General features: G+C 46.5%; 2 protein-coding genes across 2 annotated transcripts in view; one reads left to right on the forward strand and one right to left on the reverse strand.

Annotated features, from left to right (window-relative positions):
- ATXN1 (ataxin 1) overlaps positions 1-22627 on the reverse strand; it is a 265892-nt gene that overhangs the window by 44239 nt on the left and 199026 nt on the right. The window lies entirely within an intron of this gene.
- Positions 1-22627, forward strand: part of GMPR (guanosine monophosphate reductase) — a 32046-nt gene that overhangs the window by 8440 nt on the left and 979 nt on the right. The window contains exons 5-8 of the mRNA XM_084508632.1: positions 5294-5375; positions 7745-7851; positions 13290-13332; positions 17687-17846. Coding sequence (XP_084364758.1) covers positions 5294-5375; positions 7745-7851; positions 13290-13332; positions 17687-17846 — 392 coding nt within the window. The remainder of the gene's footprint in view (positions 1-5293; positions 5376-7744; positions 7852-13289; positions 13333-17686; positions 17847-22627) is intronic.

Below are 22627 nucleotides of genomic sequence, written 5' to 3' on the forward strand. Positions count from 1 at the left end.
GCTTGTTTCCCAGGGCTCTTGAAGGAATGAGTCTGAATTTGTTTCTGTGGAATAGCAGAAATTCTCAAATAAGAAGCAGATTCTTAATGAGGCTACCAAACTTCCTTCACACCAGTGCAGAAAAAAAATGATGTGCTTAGGCAACACTTTCCTACTCTTTCATGCCAGCCATAAAACTTTGCTCACAACAAAATAAATGCAGAGTAAAAATGGTCTGCAGTGCACAATCTGAGTAGGTTCAATAGGGAACTGCGTGTTCAAGCAGCTCAGGGAAGGTCATGTTCCTTCCTCCAATGTCAGAGGAAGGAAGGCAGTGTTCCTGCCTGCTGAACGGTGGTGGCACTGGAGGATGGAAATGGTCTAGAGTGCCTGGGGGCTTCTGGGTTAATGTGTGCTAATAAATAGGCATCCTTCAACAGCTCCTAGCAGACTTTTTGGTAGGTCCATATTTCCCATGACTCTGGGGAGAGTTTTTGAAAGTTTGAAATGATAGTTGTGGGCATTTTGAGGTGGCTGCTTCATGCTCACAGCAGTGAGGGAAGGAGCTGTTTCCTTGCTTTGGGTCTGAAGTAGTGACCCTAGTTATGTCATTACCCCAGTGTCTTTGGCTTGAGGTGTTGTGGGAGAAAGGGGTCTTAACAGAGTTTATCAAAACAAACACACCACAAGCAAAAAAACCTCTTCCTTGTCAAGAGTGGAGAGAAAATTGTCATCCTCTCCTACACCTCCCCACAGACTGCTGACTTTGCTGGCTGAGGGAACTCAACCAAGGTGAGCTGCCCCAAAGGCACAGCTGTCAGTGCCAGAGTCAGTTATCAAGCCCAAATTTTAGTCCAAGGTCCTTAAGCCAATCTCATCCATTTCCCACATCTGTTAAACTACCTTTGTGGGTTCTCTGCTTCCGTGACTTAAGGTTATTCTTACTGACAGCACCACCTGCTTGAGCACATCTACAGCCCTTCCCCGACCGTGGCTCCTTTCTTTTAACACGGCTTAGTATGGCTCACGTGTTTCGTCTCCTGCACAGGGATACATTTACATTCCTAAAAGCACGCTAACAAACTTGGAGCGTTCAAAACCCTTCCATTTTCCAAGGCCTGCAGAGTCCGTGCAGTCGCTGGCAGTCTCCGATTCAGCAAGGCAGGCACACCTCTACCCCACCTCCAAGCAAGGTTACCTCACAGCCTGCACCAAGATGGCCTTCTGAAGCTATTCCTGGCTGAAATGCAGGAGCTCATCTAGGCTCTTTTTTTATGGTACTCTGGAAGACGTGTCCTGCTGCTACCTGTTCTCTGGCTGCTTTGATGTCTCTGTGCTGTGCCTGCAGTATGCTCTCTGCTGTTGTGGCTTTCAAACAAAAGGGTTAGCAGTTAAATACAAGGTATAAAAATAAAGGAGCTTTCTCATAGCTGAAAGTGATCTCCGGGACCTTGCAGGCTGTCTTGTTTGCTTTCCTCAGCACGACCATTCATTCCACAGTCAGCTGCAGTGCAGTACAAAACAGTAACCCAACCCCGGGTCTCAGGGAATATGTGCTCCCAGGGGCCGTGTAATGGGCTCAGCTCTGAGGCTGAAATGTGATGTGCAAGGCAGCTGTGATTAACGTGCTACTCTCTGGGGCTAATGCTCCAGCGTAGATGGAGGATGTGTCTTGTGTAACAGCTTTTCAAGAGCATGTTTTTCCTTTTTTTTTAAATACTTGCTTTTATAATCACGCTACCTTATTTTCTTCTGCCTGGCTCTCACAGAAGCTCTTTTCACTCCTGCCTTTCATACTGCTTTACAAAGATCAATTCCTCTGTGAAACACAAAGGACAGGGAACACAAACAGGGGCACAGAAAGACAGCATGACTTGCCCTAAATTACTCATTAGATGGAAGATGAAGGAAGAAGCAGAACTCAAGTCTCCTGAATGCCCCACAGATGTGGCTCTGGTCCTCAGAATGAAGAGTAATGGTTCAGTGGAGTGCTCTGCTGTAGCACAGCATCGTGTGTTTGGGCTGTGCCTCGCACTGAAGTCCAAAGCAAAATTTCAGTAGACATTCATGATGGAGGGACAGAGCCTTTATATTACCGTAAGCATAGCCCACATTTATTAATGTAATTATTGGTGGTACGGTTCTTCCATTTTACTGGAGGTCTGATTAGCAAGCTAAAATATCTGTGCTAGCCAGCTTTGCCAAATACTTATCTTGATTTTTTTTTCAATTTTGTAGTGTTCTCTGTTCATTGCACAGGAAAAACAAACAAAAAAAAAAAACAACACATGCTGAAGGGAGCAGAGTGTAACAGGAAGGAAAAGGCTGGGGCAGGAGCACGCAGAGTCACAAAGCAGGAGCAGAGAGAAACAGCAGGGGCCAGAAACCACTGTTCCCTTTGCAGTCAGTAACTTCTCAGGGCGACAGTGGAGGCAGGATTTGGTCGGAGGAAGCCATGCAGATACCTCCCGGTTTATCTCTGCAACAAGCAGCAGAGTCAGAACAGTTGTGGTGTTTTCACCTGGGCTGGAGTCCCAGAGTTAGGGGCCAGCTGGAGTCCTGGGTCAAAGACAGGGATGCTGCCAGGGCTGTCTTGGGTCAGTCACAGCACTACTGAGTGCAAACGCCCACCTGATGGCCAGCCTAGCAAAGGGCATCATCTCTCCATCTTACTGTAAAGCACCCCTTGCTTCTGTGGGTGGGAAGTGTCCTTTGGCAGCGTTCCTGATAGCGTGGAGGCACAGACTGTGCTTTTCCCTCTAGGAAACAAGAAGAAAGTTTTGAGAACTGTTGTCACAGTCTCTTCTCCCCAGCTTGATCCATTGCCATTTGTCAGCAGCCTTCAATCAGTGCAGCAGTGTTCCTGTCTTAGTCAGTGTGAGTTGATATTTATAGCAGGCTTTTATGAAGCACAGTATCAAATGCCTGCCTGAAATTCAGAGGCACTACCCTACTGCGTTCACTAATTTTATATCTCTGTCAGGGAAGCTGTAGCCTTTATAATCCTGTTAGGTGAAATCCTGATCCCGTTAAAATCAGCAGCGAAGCTCCCTCTGACTTTCCTGAGGCCAGGACTTCCCTTGGGATTGACCCCCAGGTTGGTCATCCTGGGGCAGTGCTGGAATGAGCCGGGCTGACGCTCGCCGAAACCTCAGGCTGCGGGATGGTACTGCCAAATGTCATCCCCAGTGTGTAAGGCCAGGCCCGCAGCCAGGGCAATTTGCTCCTAATAACTGGCCGCATTGAAAGCATGCTGGTTAACCTGAGCTGCAGGGACTTCTCAGTTGCTACTGATGCTATTATTTTATTGCCGGGAGTGGCAAAGTTAGATTAGCAGTGGGGTAATTAGGAGGGCATATCTCTTTCAAGAAAATCAGTTCTGCAGCAGATGAGTAATGCAGAGGTACATTAAGGTGAGTGTGGCTTTTGCTAATACAGTGCACCCACCAATTACTATGTTCCTTGGCTGTTTCCCCAAATAGACTACAAAAAACATGGGCCATAGTGACTTCTTTGTACACGTTCCAATTACTTTACTTTTTATTGTTTAATTTTAAGGAGATTTCATCTCTTCAGTCTCAACCTTTTTATATTCACCTTTTTATTTATTTATTTATCATTTTTAGTCGTGTGGCTTTATCATGCTGGTCAGTCTTTCAAAAACTCTTTTGCCTCTACTCAGCTGTCATGCTGGCCTCAGTGGTAAAACAGCTATTGCTTTCGTTGGAAGCAGAGTTCATCCGGATGCGAGAAAACAGCTTTCTCTGCTCTTCAGCTGCAATATTAGGGCCCTTTCACATGCAGATAGCTGTATCTCTCTGGCAGTGCTTTTTGTCCTCTCTGAGGTCTGGAAAAGGTATCTAAGAGAAGGAAGCCTGTCATCAGCAGCCTGCAGCCTGCTATGTAGAGCTCCATGTCTTCCCTGAAAGTTTGTCGAGGATCTGCAGATTCAAGAAGGCTGAAACCACTGGTGTGTGCATATGCATTCCAGGAAAAAAATGTGTAATGGGGACATAAGTGCTTTTCCCTGCTAGGATGAGCATTTTGAATCAACATATGCAGTTACAACATTCTCTAGCAGTAACTTAACATTAAACGTCTGGTTAGCATTTCTGAAGAGACAGTTTGACAACCCGCTGTGCTCTGCTAATAAGAAGACACTGCTGTTTTACTTAAATGTATATTTGTTTCTAAATCTCACGGAGCCCCTGTTTGCTTATGCTTATTACTCCGTTGCATGTACTCCAGTATTGCACCAGGTCACAGTGTGCTGCATGGGTAGTCACCTGCCTTCCCAGTGTAACTGCTTCTCTAACATAAGTGGCATGCTCTCTTGTCACCCCGCCTTGGCATGTGCATCACTTAGTATAGTATAACAAATTGCCACTGAGCAGAAAGGAAGCAGCACTTAGCTGGAAATGCAGTACCTATTACACGTTCTTTATTTCCCGACAGCTCTCTTTTATTCTTTTTATTTTTTTATTTTTTAAATCAATATCACGCAGTTTGGAGAAAAGTTAAGTGGTCCTGTGTCATACACCACAAATTGCTGCCTAAAAGTATCATTGTTTTTTTTAAGTGCCTCAGGTGGTGGCTTGCCAGCTGTTTCAGGCTAATGAAAGGGGGAAGTAAAATTCATTAAAAATAAATAAATGGTGAATTAGAAGACAAAAATCAGTAAGTGGAGCATAGGCCTTGACCAACATTCCCTGGGTAGCTCCTGTTGGCTTCAGCAGGTGTTTTGTTTCAATAAAAACTACGCAAATATTAAGTAAGGATTTTAGGGTTTGTCTCCTGCTCTGCATGTTAGTACTGTTACAAACACTTGCCAAGTCCTGAAGTATTGTTGTTTGTTTGTTTGTTTTTCTGAAAAGTTTTCTGAACATCTCTAGATGCTAAATTCAGTTCTCTACAAATGAATTACCATCTTGATACAGGCTTTAAATGGGTGATACGAGCAACTGGACATGGGTTTATTGTAGGTTTATTTTGTACAGTTTTTGCTAGTTAGGAACATGCTGTAGACAGGACAGACATAGACATGCTACAGAGCTGAAATCCAAAGCAGATGGTTTTCAAGCATCCCTTACAGTCGAGGCTTACTGGACCAATCGTGAAATTAATTTGCCTCCAGAACGTATGATCTGTTTCATGTCAGCAGCATGCGCAGTGAACAGTATGGTGAACTATATTCTTCCTGGCTATATAGCTCAACTAGTAAAAGATCTGGGTAACAGTTTACAGTACCACAATTAGTCTTTACTGCACTAGTCTTAAAATCTCCCGTATGTGTGATATTGTTCCTTCTGTCTAGGCAGGCAATGTGGTGACAGGAGAGATGGTAGAAGAACTTATTCTTTCTGGAGCAGATATTATTAAAGTGGGTATTGGACCAGGTAAGTCAAATCCAGTCAAAAAAGGGTGATTTATGGTAACATTCATGGAGGAATTGCCCAGATGGAACCCGTGTATATGCTGCAGCTGCTTGCTTGTCCATTGGGATTCCTAGACCCCCTCAGGTCAATAAAGTAGCAATACCCTTGCCCGTAGTTGATTTAAGAAATGCATGGGCAGGGTGATAATGTTATGTACTACAATGTGTTAGATATTACATTTTCTGGAAATTATGATGCCTATTGTTGGAAGCACTGAGTTGCCTAAGGTGCTGACATAATCAGTGGTGATATGTATTGTGTTTAGGAACACTTTTTCCAACCTGTTGAAAAAAACACGAGTCATTCCAGGTACAGCTCAGAGGATACTGTGTTCAGAGTTATCTCCTCCTACCAAGGAAAGACAGGTTTCTAAATAGCTTTTTGATTTGTGTTGTGAGCTGAGGTTGCACATATTGTCAATGTCTTCAAGGTTGAAAAGGCATTAAGTAAGTGTGAAGTATGGATAACATTGCCTCTACCTGTTAATACTGCCCAGGAGCTGTGATGCTTGTTAATGCTATCAGGCACTATCTATTAATGTTGTCTATCACGGTAATATTCCTATGGATAAATGAGAGGACCACAAACTTCAGTCTTTTTCCTGCCATCCCTTCCCTAATACTGCTCTTTGGTACGTAGTGCTATATTGTCTTTCATTTTCTTCTCCCCCCTCCCTTGTGTATTTGTTCATGTGCTCCTTTCTCTTGCCATTTTCTTCACGGGCTGCAGCTGGGGCTAGATTTAAACTGTCTGGCACGTACCACTGGCAGTATAGCTGTGATCAGCCAGTGCAGTGCAGATGAATTGTTTACTCTATATTGGCAAATGGTTATGGACCATGAATGGATAAATTGAGCACAGCAAATGATGTAATGAAGGTTGCAGTTGCGCCTAGGAAGGCAGCAAACAGCAATAACTACTGCAGAATAGCTGAAGAGTAAGCAACAGAGATGTTGACGTGCAATTGTCACAGGAAAGTTCAGGTAGAAAAGAAGAAATGGAGTTTATAGCCTCACAGTAGAAGCAGTTAGGAGTAAATGTTGCATAGTCCTCCCTGGAGACCTGCCTTCTTTACACATTGACCAACCAAAAATGCAGGTAGCAGGTGTAGCTCTTGAGACTCTCTCCCAGGTAACAGTCTATCTTTTGGGATATAGCAATTATTTATCGTAAAGCATTAGGGATATAAGTACGTACTTACTCTGTGGAGATTGTCTTAAAATTAATTTTCATCCTACTTTGCAGAAATAAGTCTGTTGACACCTTGTCAGCTCTTTGAAAGATCATTGGAAACTTTTACTTTATTGATTGTTTAAGTGTACCTAGATACCAGTTGGGTGAAGAGATTTCACTGCATTTAGTTTAGAATCTGTTTTCTTGTTATCATGCAGACCTTTATGGCCTATATCCTAAATTATAAGACCTGGATTGCCAAAAAGTAGTCCTTGTTTTAACTTCTAATTTGACTACAAAAGTGGGGAAGGAATTCCAGAAGGTCTATAGCCGTGTTATCATGTTAAGCTGTGCTTGAAGTGGGGTTTTTGAATATATGCCTTTATTTTTATATATATATACCCCTTTTTATATATCTATACATGCACCATATATGTATATATATGTATATAACGTAGTGTAATAATCAAATATAATTAGTGCATTTCCTGTAATGTTACGCTATACAGCTTTCTGAGTGTTATTTATCTTGGTTTTTAAATGCTGTGTGCTGATTTACTTCTATTCCCACCTACTGTGATCAACCAAATACTTCTGCTTTAAATGTTAAGCTCAAGGTGGATTTCTCTCGCTTGTGGAAAATCTCCACACACACACAGAGAAGATAAAAGCACAGATTTTTTCGTGAGAATTATTTTTAAAGACATGTAGAAAAGAGATAAATAGAAATATTTATTGGAAGAAATATTCAGATATTAAAAGCTGCTGTTATGCCTCACTGAAGCTGAGACTCAGGTCCCTGTGCCCCCCTTCTCTTTAGGCACATCGGTCAGATTTTCCTTCCCATGAGGCAGTAATTCCCTCAGCAGCAAACATTATGGATGAGACTTAAACTGGTAATTGGGGCCCTGGAGAAGAAGGGGTAGTGTTAGTCACCTTGATTACAGATCCCATGAACTGGTGTGACAGCGTTTCAAAAATGATTTTTCTATGTGTTCCTTTTATCCACGAGGAGCTAAAATTTGCAATAGAGACTCCATGAAGGGAAAAATAATATAGATAGAACCACATTTTTTTTCCACAAGACAAAGAAAACAAACAGTTTCTTTCCTGTCAGCCTAACCGGCTATGTTTTTTCCTCTTGTTTTCTTGTCTAGGTTCTGTGTGTACCACTCGGATTAAGACGGGGGTGGGCTATCCCCAGCTAAGTGCTGTTATTGAGTGTGCAGACTCAGCACATGGCTTGAAAGGACATATCATCTCTGTAAGTAAATAACATCTGCTCTCAGATTCCCCCTGTGCAAACTGTTGGGGAACAGGAGAATCAAACAGTCCAGTACCCTGCATGTTAAAGGCTCTCTTACTCTCCTCTCCCGTTGACCCCTATACTAGCTCCTGGGTTAATGTAGGTTTAAATGCAAAGGAAACAACTTGCTGTAACGTTTAAAAAGACTTGGGCACCTCACTCCTCTTTGTGCCTTTGGAAAGTGGCTGCTTACTCCCTGAATGGAGTGTGTTGCTACGTGAACAGAATAAGAAGCTTGGTGGTGTTCTCATATTGAAGCAAACAGTACTCCTTCCTACGAGAGACTTCTGAAAAATGAGTGAAGTGTAAACACGGCTTTCCCCAGAGAGTGGGACTGAGTGACAGGCAGGCAGTAGAGGGGAGCATGAGATGAAATGATACGTGCCCATTTATGCCCTGGAAGCTGGATGGATTCAGATAGCAACTTCACAGAGCTCTTTTTGCAAAAAACAGGAGCTTTTCAGAGGTGGGTCTGGGTGAGCACAGCTGGCACGTTTGCTACTGATGTTCTCACAAAGCCCTGGGGAAGTATTAAACCTGTGGAGAAGAAAGAGGGTACAGGTGCATTGCCTGCTTGTGGCAGCTTCCAGCCTACCAGCAAGACCAGACTCGCTTCACATGGAAAAAATAAATCTGTCAGCATGGTCTCAGACTGACTGCTGCAGCCTACAGCACCCAAAAGTCCTGTGTGCTTCCGTGTGCCCAGCCACAGGCCTGCCCCTGACTGTGTCAGGCTCGCAGAGTCTCTCTGCAGGCCATCTGTAAGGCAGCTGGTTACGGGGAAGGTGCACGGACTAACCTGGTTTGACCCGGTTGTGACTGGTGTCCTTGTGAGGAAGTGTTTATATTGTTGAGGAAGGAGGGGAGGGGAGAGAACAAACTGATTGTGGATAGGTAAATGGCCTGACTGTGTTTCTTGGAGGTATGGGTAGAGTGGAGCAGGAAAACAGGTACGTGGTATAGTCAAATCTCCCTTCTCTTTATTGTTACTGCATGTACATTCCCCCCTCTCCCTGACTCCCCTATATGAGTTTTGCAGGAAAAAAAAAGAAAAGCAGTCTGTGATTTTATGAGTTGGGCAGTATTACAAATGTTTATGCCTGTAGCAGACGGTTGAATGTGTGTGCAATAGAGCATGAAAGACTGACTCATTACTATGAAGGCTGGGTATATGTGTCGTCCTAGTAGTAGTGCTCAGAAACACGTCCTGGTTTTGCAATAATAATTTTCTGCTAGCAGCTCTCAGAAGAATGTTATTATTCTGATTTCCAAGAAGATATGGAGTGTGTACTTAAACTGTTGAAAAATCGGATGGTTCTGTGCTGCTCCTCCTCTCATTTCTTGCTTTGCAGACGGATCAGCTCCTCACCTGCTTCAATTATGTAGGTTTCAGTAAACCCACACGTAACTCCCTAACCATTACAGAGGGAATATAGGAGGGCAACTTAATAGCTGTCTGCTACAATTACTGGTTCAAGATAATTTCCTTCAGCCATAACTGGAGTCTCTAACACCACTGGAACCCAAGCTAGGGAGACTAGAGCAAGGGTTGAGGGTCTTGTGCCTAAATTACAGAGTGTGCAGATAGACATCAGTGTGCTTGTTGGAAAAGAAGGCTGGACTGCATGGTCATTGCCACAACTCTGGCAAAGGTTTTTCAAAAGAGAGGTACCCTCCCGAGGGGAGACACCAAATGGGAGCAAATTAAGTATATAACCGGGGCTAGAGGCAACAAGCAAACATGGCATCCCCCAAAATGTCTTGCTACTGCCATTGTGTAGGTTCAGGAAGGGGCACACCCTGTCTGAGCCAAAGGGGATCTCTACAGGCAGAGTACTACCATCTACATCAGTTAGGCAGGAGGAAATATTTCCAACTATTCTTGTTCTGTGCTTTTTAAAATTATTATTGTATTGATATTGAAGTGTCAGGAACAATGTGCAGAGCTCAAAGCCTACCAGCTGTCCTTCGTGTGGATTATAGCTGATGGTGTGGTATGTGTTTGTCTCTAAGAGAGCACCCCAAAGGTGCTTTCTTGCAATTCCTTCTGTCGTGTCCACTACCTTCATCAAACTGCTCCTCTTTAATGTTAGGTATGAAGGGAAGTCCCGCTCACAAAATGAGACAGCTTCAGTGCTGAGCACAGCATGAGCACCACAAGGAACACGGCGCACTTGAAGCCTGTTCTCCAGCAGCTCTGCTAGCTAGGATGGCAGCACAAACTGGGATTTTAAGCATGTTTGTACTACTGAAGTGATCATGTGTGCTTTTTGGAGCTGATATGTTGACAAAGAAGGTGACAATTTTTAGGCAAACATGATAGTCTGAGTGCCTACAGGCACACAGAGAAGGGAGAGGTGAAATTGTACGAGTTACTTTCCTCATGCTAAATTATCTTTAAGGCTCAAACCTCTCCTCAGAAATGAATCTTTCATGGCTCACTGAAAAAGGAGAGGAAACCCCGCCTAAGATACAGGCACTGTTTCTGTCCTGCGCTGTTTGTCTGGGAGCCAATACTCTCATTTTTTTGTTCTCGCTAATTCATTGGCTTTGAGAAAGTGCAGCAGCGAGTTACAGGCCATTTAACTGGAAACCTCCTTCAGAAACGCCCCACTTGGGATAGAGCTTCTGTTTCTTGTAGGTCAGAGAAATCCTCTGCTGGACAGAGAGGCAGTCACGCGTTCTAGTAAGCCAGCAATGTGGAGAATGGAAAGCAGCCTCGCACGTGTTCCCCCTCGTCTGGCCATGGCTTGATAGGGATCCCAATTTCCCCTTCACCCTGCCTGCGTGATGGGTCAGCAGCGGTAAGGGGGAAGGATGACTAAGGGGTTCTTCCCCCCACTACTGCCGTACCATCCCTTCTTCCACGCAGAACGTTTTCCATACAGAACTACGCCCAGCATGTGTAGTTCAGAATAAATGTATTGTTTCTACTGCTGGATATACCACACACTTTATATATCATCTGCATAATAAATAGCTGTCTGCTGATAGCTGCAGTAACAGCTAATTACACTGTTTATTATAAAGGTTGCTTGAAGCATATATGTCATATTTATAAACTTATTATATATAGTTGCATATTATGTTCAACCAGATCATACTTTTTTTTCCATCCTCTATTTTTCCTCAGGGTAAATTTCGGGGTTGTAAAATGGGCTGTCTGTTCTGAGAACAAGAGTGGGGAAAACAGCATAATTTTAGCCATGTTAAAATAATTCTGTTGACTGAAAAGCTGTTTTCCCCTCTCCTTCAGCTCAGCAGCCTGCTGTCTCAGAAGCATGCCCTCCGTAGGTCCCACGGAAACCCTTTCCAGTAGGCCTACTTTAGGGTAATCCCAGTTTTCCTGCACTCACATGGGGATTTGAGGCTGATCCTGCAACAAGCCCCATGACTGTAGCCCAGCAGTCCTACAGGTCATTTTGAGTCCAGACCCAGGCCCCTGCTGGACCTGGCTGAACTGCAAGGGGAAGCTTCCCACATTGAACACAGCAGAAGCATGCTCTGATTTTCTAAAGAAAGTGGTTTGTTTTTCACGTGTAATCAAGTGTTTTGATGCATATAGCTTTATTACATCGCATCTTCTGGCATAACTGCTTAGTATGTCCCTGTTTTGCTGCTGTGAAATGCTGCCATTTAGTTTACGTGCTTTTATGAAGAAAGTGGAGGCATTACAGATGAGGAATCTCAGCATTGGTTACTTTTATCTTATATAGTAACACCTGAGCTTTTGGGAAAGTTTCTTAATCTGCCCAGATTTTTTTAATTTAGTGATACTCTAAGGGAGTTTTTGGAAGCCAATGATTAAGGATGACACGGGGAGACACCCTATCCTTGTGAAAGCATGAAGCCTCCATCGCTGCCACTACTGGGTTAATTAAAATAGTCAGACACTGAGCCACCCAACAAGAACAGACAGAAACCCATCTACCGGAGAGCATTTGTAGCCTGCCTGTCTCAGTCAGGCAGTATGAGTCAGGCAAATTTCTGACACTATTCTTTGAAGATTATTAGACCCCTCTTTCTACCTCTGCTGTTCCTCCCCTGACACATGCACACACACACACTCGCACCCTCCTCCAGACTCTGACAGACTTGTCAGAGGGAGAGAATTGCACCAGCAGAGCCCTTAACAGGAGAGGGAGAGATTCAGCTGTCAGCCCAGCACTCATTTCTGGAGCTGACAGCAAGAGTGTCTAGCTCAACAAAAAAAAGCATAATGTGCTAGAGGTTATCAGCAAATGAAATAGAAGCCTTTAAACCTCTATTAGGCACTGTTTCCAGTGGGATGCCCTTTGAAAAGCCACTCATTTTCAGATCCACCTGCTCAGTTTGTGCCTGAATCCTTTTCTGTGCACAGAGGGGCTCCAACGCTCAGTCCTGCTGCCAGCTACCCGTGGAAGTTGGCTCTGAAATGCCTGGTGGTGGGGAGCGCTGGCTGAGCACAGCCACGGGTTGTACACAGGCAGGGATTTCTGCCACCAGGGAGGTGAAACAACATGAAGCAACCCTTCAGGTCTGGGAAGCAGATTCAAAAGCAGGAAGCCTGTCAGCAGTCTGCAAAGGACCCTGATCTTCAAAGAAACGAGGAGCTCTCTTGTCGCAGGGACTGTGCAGGGTAGAAGGATCTTTCATCTGATCCGCAGACCTTTACAAAAACCTAACGAGCCATAGCACATGAGCTCTTCTGTGTGCCTTCCCTTTTTTTACAGCCCTATCACACATACCCAACTTCCCTCCCCTCAACCAAAACACCCTCAGCAGCCACATGGCCCTGCACTGAAACTGAAACACGGAGTTATAAAATGCTAAAGATCTCCAAGTGCTGTTGTTTCTTCACCAAGCACATAGCAAACAGTGAGAAGTATGATGAGAGATTAATTTTCACTTATCAAAGACGAGATTGCCCAATTTGCTTAAAGATTATCAGATCAAAATCCAACGTATCTGATGGTGTATTTCCTCAGCCCTCCTACTGTGACCTTTTAATGTATTGTAAACTGCTGAGAAAGTTATTTTAAATGTCTGGTGGTTTATGGTAGGGGTTTGTGGTACCTCTGCATCACACATCCTTTCGTTAAAATGGCAGGGAATGATTCAGATCGTAACAGAGGGGTTTTTTGTTTTCCAGTTTCTGGGATTTAGGAAAGGTTTATCAGGAATTTGCATTGCTGCTGTTCCAGTGGTATGACCAGTAGACTACACGAGTAGAGTAAAGGAGCTTAAAGGAGGAAAGCGGTAGAAAGGCTAATACAAATTCCCTAAAAACTCAGCTAAAACGATGTGTAGCAGTGATGCAGGCAGCTCTTGATGTGCTGCTCGTGAGGAGGGTCCATCCAGCTGGAGGTCACAGGGTGCCAATGCTCACTGGGTCCCTTCTTCTTTTCTTCATGCAGGATGGAGGATGCAGCTGCCCAGGAGATGTCGCCAAAGCGTTTGGTAAGGACAATGTTTCGGGCCACCAGTTACACCCTGCGTGACTCCAGCACAGTCAGCAGTGATGCAGGAGTCAGTTTGACCCTGAATGTGTAATCAGCAGTGGGTTACGTTTGTCCCTGTGGGTGACCGCAGTGAAATTAATACGCCAGACATGAATTTGCTCTTTGGACCAGACAGTCCAAATTCTGCAGGGCGAAAGCATACAGTGGTCGAAGTCCTATTTAGAAACTATCTGCCAGGTGTGCATAAGATACAGCTACTGGGACAGTAATACAAAGAAAACTGATAAGGATTTCTTCTGAGTAGCGTTCAAAGCAGGTTGTAACACTGCCAAATCTGCCTGACCTGAGCCTGGATGAATGAAGAGACGGTGGAATGTGTGTTGGGCAGGAGAACAAAAGGGAAAGGCAGGCCAGGTTCCCAGAGATGTTCTTGGGATCAGCTATCCACTTGAAGAGATGGGATTTTATTTATACTGTATCTCTTAGAGCCGAGCAGATGTCTCAAACATCCAAGTTAATAATTAACAGGCTTTGCTCTCCTGCCAACAGCTTCAGTAAATTGCACCAGCTTTTGCTGATAGAACAGCGAATGTAATCTGTATTTTCTGTTGGGCATGGGAGTTACATCAGTGGGGGTGGGGGTCAATGTCACAATTGTCACTTAGCCATAACGTTGTGGCTGCTCTTCATGTGAACAAGGGAATAAATGCATCCTGGGCTGACAGGACACCTAAAGGCACTCTGCCAAAATACCAGGCCCTCGGGAGGTGTCACAGCAGGGTAGTGCCTGGAGTACAGCAGGACAGCACAGTCTCTCATTGAGACTTCGGGGTGGTACGATGCAAGGCAGAGCACGTTATCATGCAGAATCCTGCTCAGCAAGAAGCTTTGCAAGCACGGAAAGGAAGGTCAGGCCTCAGCTGAGATTACAAAACTGCCAAGAAAAAAAAAAAAAAACGAGCCTCCTGGAAATCTTGAAGCTGAAATCTGTCACCAAGTTTGCCGACAGCTCCTGGTTTTAGACAGGCCAGATGACAAGGAAGATGTAACTAGGGGATTTGTGCTACCCACAAGGAATTGGCTGTGCCACAGGATTTCACAGGACCCTTGTGTTACCCGGTGGGTGATGTGGCACAGGGATTGATACTTTCAGCTGGGCCAATTTGACCTCACTGAACAGCAGCATCCACCCTCTGACAACGAGACTGTGTGACAAAAAAAACCACCACCCAGCCTCTCTTCAGCCCGCCCTGACATCCTGCTGCCTGCAGCGAGGGCTGCGTTGGGTCTGGCTTCCTCGGGCTCCTCAGCTCGCCGTGGTTCATGCTGGTGTCTCCAGGACATGATGAGCCAGCACTGCAATCTCACTGCCTGCAGAGCTGGGGGGCTTTTATTGAAGGTGGATGGCAAAATTAGCACCTGGGGATGGAGGGCTGGGTGAAGGATGGACAGGAGACACAAAGAGGGCTTTTGGGTAACCATCTTAGGGATTATGCCATCTCTTCTTGGTGGATCATTGTAAAGTCCACGGAAGGGCCATTGAGGTGCTCATTATAAAGCAGTGGCAAGGCAGCCATTTGGACAGTGGAAAGTGTGATAAAAACCTGGATGTGAAGAGTAGCATTGAAAAATGGCTTAAGGTGTGACTGGGGGGGGGGGCACGAGAAGAAACATGAAGATGCTGAGAAGCTCTACAAGCTTGTACCTTTACTGGTGACAGGGATCAAAGGTAGATTGGGCATTTTGACAGGGGAAACAAGCCTAGGACAAAAGGCAAGGGGCAGAGAAACTGAAGGTAGGGGACAAAAATGCGTGGATGCTTTGGGAAAGACCGCTGGGATTCCAGAACTGCTGCATGGAAACTGGGTATGGATTTGGGCAACTGCAGATGACACCGCTATCTGGGCATTGGAGATGGTGATGGGAAAGGTGTAGGTTGGTCAGGAGGCGTTCGGAAAGCGTGAAAGGACCTTGTGCTGACCTCTGGGATGGCTCACATGGCTGCACCCTTTGGAAGGCTGATAACACGAGCACATTTCTCAGAATGCCCCGGGGAGGCACTACTGTCTCCATTCTTAAAAACGAGGGGAAGTCAAAGCACAGAAATGCTAAATTCAGTCGCCTGAGGTCACATATCTTTTTGTGACACAGCCAGGAACAGAATGTGCTTTTTGAGTCCTGCGCCAGCATCTTCAACATGCTATCGCTGCTCCTTTCAGCAGCGGTGAGAAGGGATACAGGAGCAGAGAAGGAGAAGGGAGGAAAAATCAGATGGCAAAGTCAGCTGGGAAGAAGCTGGTTCCAAAATATACCTGACAGATCATGCTGGCTTTTTTCTCTGCTTTTGGAGGCTGTGTCTGTACACCTGCTGTTGCAAAGGCTCAGTGCCTCAGCTGGAGCACAGGTGGATGTTTTTTTTCCAGGGCCAGCTGCAGTCCAGGCACTGTTATTGCTGTACCTGCCTGGAGGGCTGGCCAAGGTACAGATCTAGGCTGATTCCATGTGAATTTGTGCAGAGCTGATCTGGTTATCAGTAACTCGTATCATCAGGCTTGCAGGAGACAGCTGAGGGACTCCATCATTTCTTTCAGTTTGAAAGAGTTACTGAAGTTGGAAGAGTTTCAATCCTGTAACTCAAACATGTTTGCTTTCCTCCCAAAACACACAGTCAGAAGAAGGAGAATAGGTAGAAACATAGGTGGGGAAGAAGCAGAACTCTGTGATCCTGAAGTGTAGATTTTATTTGTCTCTTGGCACTAATAATGTGGAGGCTGTGAAACCCACAATCAGAGCTAGAAATTGTTAAGCTGCTAAGCTACTCTCCGTCATATTTGAGAAGTTGTGGCAGTCCACTGAAGTTCACAGTGACAGGAAAAACCTCTGTTTTTTTTTTTTTTTTTAAAAAAAAAAAGACCTGGGAAACTACAGGCCAGTCAGTCTCACCTCTGCTTGGCAAGGTCATGGAGCAGATCCTCCTGGAAACTACGCCAAGGCAGAGGGAGAACGGAGGGGTGGCTGGTGGCAGCCAGGAGGGTGTCACTGGGGGCAAGCTGTGCCTGACAAATCTGGCAGCCTTTTGTGATGGGGTCGCAGCAGTGGTGGATAGGGGAAGAACAACTGACAGCATCTGCCTGGGCTTGTGCGAAGCATTTGGCACTGTCCCACACAATATCCTTGTCTCTAAATCAGAGAGACGTGGATTTGGTGGACGGACCACTCAGTGGGTAAGGAATTGGGGGATCCGGGGATTGAAGGGGTCCCCGAATTGGGATGGTATTGGCAAGGCAGAGTCTGGTGTCTTTTGGCAGGCCTTTGACTTGTGTAAAAGCCCTCTTTGAAACCTTGATCCCAAGTCTATCCCTTCTCCATCACGTTGTTTTCCTCCATCCTTGAAGGAGACACCAACCTGATTTATCAGAGTACTTATTTTTTTTAAAATGTGGAGCAAAAGTTTGCCAGGTAACAACAGGAGCTCCCCACCAGTAACTGGGAATGTCTTAAAGGGTGAGCTTTGCCTCTGGTTTTGGCAAGGTAATGGTAGGATCAGGCAGGAACAAAACCGAGGCTTTAAAACTCTTGTTGCCATCTGCAACAAGAGAACCCAGGCAGGACAGCTGAATGGGTGCCTGCCTATAAGCACTGCTTGTGATGTGCTCAGCACTTCTGCATAAGCCTCATTTTTAATATCCCCTTACAATCCCTTTGCCATTCCTTTCTAACAACAAGGAGGCAAAGGGAGGTGAGGTCAGTGGAGCAGCTGGATCTGCTCTTTGGAGAAAGGGAGGAGGGAGGGAACTGGCTTTATAAATCAAAGCAGACTCCACAGCTGCCATGTGTCCTAAGATCAAAACAGTCCCAGATTCAGGTTTGTGTACGGAGCTTTTAGACGGATGGCAGAAGCTGTGTAGATTTGACAGTGACCTCGCTTGCCAGATCTCGAGGTCCAGTGATACTGTTTGGATAGTGGCAGGGGTCAGACCAAATCCTAAATGCCCAGCCTGGCATCTCCCCAGCATTTGGACATGTTCATGTGGTGTGGTGGGGTTAGTCCAGGCCCACCTGCTTTCTGTGAAGTGATGTTTATATCCATCTCAGGCTCCTGAGAGTAAAACCCAAAGTTTTCTAAGCAAGGTAGGCCAAAATGTCACGGAAGCTGCTGCTTCTTTCCATTTAAAGTGTCAGAGAAGCAGAATTTGCTGTGTTTCAATTCTTCAGTTTGCTGCAAGCGATAGGGGCGAGGACTGTCTGTACCAAAGTGCTCAGGGCTGGCTGTTGTTTCTGGAGGCCGCTGTGTGCTTGCTTTGTCTTTCACCCTCTTTCCGTTCCCTGACGTGTTGCTCTGCTGATCACAGGAGCCGGCGCCGATTTTGTCATGCTCGGAGGAATGTTTGCAGGCCACGACCAGTGTGCTGGAGAGATCATGGAGAAGAATGGCAAGAAGGTGAAGCTCTTCTACGGGATGAGCTCTGATACAGCCATGAAGAAGCATGCAGGAGGGGTTGCTGAATACAGGTAGGAGCTCCTGTAGTAATTGCAGGCATGTGACTTCTGGAGGTGAATTCTGCCACAGGCATCAGGTGGAAACAGGCCCGTGCCTCTCTTCTCGTTTAGGAAGAGGCCACTTATAGCAGCAAATTGGGGTAGCCATTAGTCACTATTCTGACCTTCAGGCCTCTAAAGATGTGTATGAGTTGCACGTGGGAACATGGCACGCCAAGCTGTGGTTTCTGGCCCTCTGCTTACCCAGATTGTGTGTCCTGTTGGTGTGTTGGTGCGTACACATTTCTCACCCCTTTGGGGGTAACAGAGCACCAGAGCAGCCCATTACCCATCTCCCAAAATTGTTCAGCATGTGGGAGCTTGGATTGTGAGATAAAATCCGCAGAGGGTGCTTGGGGAAAGCAAGGAAGACAGGCTTTGCAAAGGAATCTTGTCTATTGCTACTTTGCTCCTGAAATTGGTGAGAATTTTGACTCTCTGAAAGAGCAGTTGACTCTGGAAAACCTCCGACGTCTTTTCTCTTACCAGTGGCAGGTAAGGACACCGCCCTTAGACAGCTTTGAGAGTGATTACTGCCTTACATGATATGCTGATGACTGAAGGGATCCCTTTTAAAGCTTCTCTGCTGGAGTAGATTTAGGCTGTGGTCCCAACTGATAAAGTGCTGTTTGTAAGGGTCTCGGAGCCAGTGACTTTTCCTACTGTTCCAGACATTGAAGATTGAAGACTTCTGTTGGCCTTGTCTGCTACAAGTGCTCTGTCAGGTGTTTTTCCCAACGTGTCCAGCCGCTGCCAGGGGCAGGACTGAAATACCAAGTGCTTTAATTTGAGGAGAACATCTATATCCTGGCAAATTCGCAGGCCAAGATTTTTCTGCATCTGGCAGGACAAGAAGGGGATAGGGACACCTTTACTGAGGAGGACCTGTGTGTCCTTCTTGAGCAAAGCGTGTACCCTTTCAAAATTACCTCATAATTTAAAAGTGGCAGCTGCCAGCTACGCAGAGGTGCTGGTAACCTTTTATCTGAGTTATGATAACTCACTGTCCTTTGCTCCTCTGTGCTTGCATCAGCTGGAGTGGGAAGGTCCTGCTGCTGTTCAGGCATGTGGCAGCTGCCTGAGAGAGCAGGGGGAAGCCCAAGCACGCTGCATGGGTCTCAGTGCAGCATGGGCACGTAGTGCCTGGCCACCACAGAGCTGCTGGAAGTCGTAGTTTGGGAAATCTTGCTGACAAAAGACTAGGGCAGCTGCTAAATTCTGCTCTGCCTCGTTACATGTCATCTGGAAAGAGGTATCCCCAGCAGGAGAATTAACTGGCACTGGTCCCCCACAGAAATGGGACAAAGTGCAAGTACTACGCCTTGTAAGATTAAAGGATGTACAGAAGAAGTCTGTGTTTGGCTTAGACTAGGTGCTTCCAGCTCCTTGTGGGCAGTACTGCACACCTCCTGCTTGATCCATAGCCACATTTTGTTTTGCATTCTGGTGCTGCAAAGTCTCCTGGGGATCGAGTTCTGAAACCTCAGCAGCAAGGGACCAGAAGGGCAGTCTGAAATTCTCAGTCCCCTTTGAGGTGCTGCTTTTTTGTGCCACCAGTGGGTACCACAGCAGAAATGCCCCAGTCTGCTCCTGGCTACAGGAGCTCCAGGCACCGAGTCTGTAAGCTGTGGCTGTTAACTGTGAGGGAGCTGAACCTCGTCTTGTTCCAGCTGCAGCCACAACTCGCAGCTGGCCGTCCTCACCAGCCTTGGTCTCGGTCTCGCTCAGCCTGCCCCAGCACGATGGATGTCACTGTAGGTTAAAAATAGTTTAAATAGTTCAAAATCTGTTGGTTAACAAGCCCTGTAAATGCATGGGGCATTGAGGGGATGATCGGGAAGAAGGCAAAGCTTCTCTTTCTATTACTCTTGCAGGAAAAACTTACGGAAAGTTAAATCACTCGCTAGTTTAGCTCATGGCAAACTTGAACCAAAGGGTTCTAGCTCAGCGCTTTAAATGCTGCATCCCTCAAACCTGTCGAATCAGTAGGGCTTCTTTATGTGCGTTTAAAGAGCCTAGCTGAGGTGAGATCAATGTGCTCGGCCCCCTGCAGGATGGGACTGCTCGTCACTGAACTTCGTCTTGGCAGAATTACACCTTTTGGCTGGAGAACCTGCACCTCCAGCAAACAGTAAAATGAAAATTGACAGGTAAAGGGAGGTAGCTGCAGCAGGAAATAAAGTCACCAGAGTCACTTTTGTTGTAATGACTATGTCAAATCGAGCCCATTTAATTTTCTATGAAATACATGGATCCTGTTTCATTACTTATATGCCATTTCTATATTGGTTTATTTTTACATTTTTACCTCTTTCCACGAGGAACACGGATCAGAGCTGGGAATTTCTGAAAGGCAATTATTAAGATTCTCTTTTGGAAGGAAAAAAAAAAAAAAAAAAAAAAGTAAGGCAGGCAGGGATGGAGACTGCAGTATTGTTCAGTTCGAGCCAATTTGCTTTTGTTAACCCTTCTGAGATTTCACAGGTTTTGTGTGAACGCTGCAGCCCTACTGTGGTCACTCAGCAATTTGCAGCTGCTGCTGAGCTGGTTTTGGCACTTTACACTGACTGCAAGTGGAATTTGGGCCACAGAGACAGAATAGCATCAGCACGCGGCTGCTACTTACTGCCTTTTTCTGTATCCCGAATGATAGCCTGAAAAAGCTGCTCCAGATTCTTGCCATTTCTTAAACGCTCTGCTCATAAGGTTGCCTCAAGCCAGGGCAGGCTGGCCCCTGTACCCCGACCCACATTTTGCCAGGCTGACAGAGCACTTCACCCCATGCACCCCGCCAGGATTCCCACCCACATTGCTCATCCCTCCCTGCCAGCAGCATGGCTGAACTAGCTGGGAGTTACAGGATGCATCATGGATTAAATCCATTCAAAACGTCTCCAGAAAATCCCTTTCCCTTTCTATTCACCCTGCTCAGTGGCTAGCAAGGTGCACGGAGCCCCTGCTGAGAGCACGTGAGCACACAGTTCCCCGTTGCTGGGAGCCCCACTTGCTCCTCCTTCGCCTTTCTTTTCTGAGGAAGGGTGAGTTTCAGGTCATAGCTCAGGGACAGATGTCAGAGCTGCAAATCCCTCAGCATTTCTTGCTGACTTGCTTACGCAGCTCTCTGCCAAGTGTGCCAGCCTCCGTGACACCCCTTCTAATCCTCGCGCAGCCTGCCTGCAGACATTCGGTGCTGGCAAAACAGTCTGGGCTTGGGGAGCTTTTGCTTAGTTTAACTTATTGCCAACTACCACAAACGTCTTTTAGGCACGGGAAGGGGTGGCTCACACTGCTCTCAGACGCAGGGGAACCATCCATGATCGTGGCCTTCTCCCACACAGGTCCCCCTGGCAGCCCCTCTTCTAGCGTGACGCTTTGTGTACGTACCCATCACGGCCTCCACCCCTGACCAGGCTGTGGAGGTGAATGTTGCAGCAAGGGGTGCGTGCACGTACTCAGCTTCCACCTGCTGCCCTGCAGGGCCGGGGACCAGGACCCCTCTGCACTGTTACCTGTTATAAACTCCACCCCTCGCCCCTGCAGGCTGGAGTTTTAGGGTTAGCATGAACACAGCCTGAATATATGTTCATCACAAACGTCACTCTTCATCCCCGTGGACAAGATTAGAGGTTAATGCTGTACCAATCTGACTGGGTACTTACTGCAGGTTTCACACTTTATTCTTGCAAAACACACAACGAAGAAAGAAACAACAGCTTGAATCCATCTCCTTGCCGAAGACACCAGTAGGGTCGTGAGCCCGGGTGCTGCAGGGCTTCATCTGGCTCCGCGATGGGGCGCTTGGTGCTCACGTGCTGCAGCGAGGGCATTTCCCCATCTGGGGGGTAAGACGACACGCCAGCCAGCTTGGGTCCCTGGGGGCTCGCTCCACAGACATAACATGAACTCAGCCCTGACCTTTTGGCTGCACTTGCTGTTGCCTAACTCCCAGCCCCCAATTTCTCCCCACCCCATACTCCTTTCTCTTCAGGAGCATCAGCAAGTCCCAGCACACAGAGTGGGAGCATGGAGAATTTTCAGCCATTGACACTTTTTTTTTTTCCCAAGGCTGAGCATAAAACTGTAATGCCAGCATCCTCCTCAGAGCTATCTGACTCCTGCCTTCCAGCGTGCTCCCCCCAGCACGCTGCTTACAGCTGGCTTCTTGGTGCCCCAGCAGTTCATCAGCTGATACCAGAGGGGCCTGGTAGCCGTGCCCAGCCGTCAGAGCATCTGGGCTGTGCCATGAGTGGCCACCACTCGTGCAGGGTTTGGTCTCCAGAGCCACGAGGAGCGTCTCCCAAGGGCAGTGGCTCCGAGTGTCCCGTGCTTCTGTAATTCTGCTCCGAAAAAAGGCCCACCGAGCGCACACGGTCTGGGCTGAGCAGCAAGTTGCAGAATTGTGGCGCGGCCACTTTGGCATCCCTTTGTGGCCCAGGCCTTCTCGTGCTGCTGGCTCTAGTGCCGAAAATAAAGGGCTGTCAGCTCCCAGCAGCACGGCCCCGGCAGCAGAGCAGCAGCCTGCTAGATGGCAGCGGTGCGTACGCCTTCTGCTCGGCGCTTATTGGTGTTTATTTGAGAGTTTCAAGAAAGAGTCAATTACTCATCAGATGGAGGGAGATTAATCACGGTTCCTCATTCACATGGCATATTAACACTTCTCCTTTATTGTCTCCCTAGGGCTCTGACCCCACATTTAAACTAACAGGATGAAATATCGCCAGGCTCACACTCAAGTACCTCCGCAGAGCCGCTGG

The sequence above is a fragment of the Aythya ferina genome (assembly GCF_964211825.1).
Source record: "Aythya ferina genome assembly, chromosome: 2".
Taxonomy (NCBI): domain Eukaryota; kingdom Metazoa; phylum Chordata; class Aves; order Anseriformes; family Anatidae; genus Aythya; species Aythya ferina.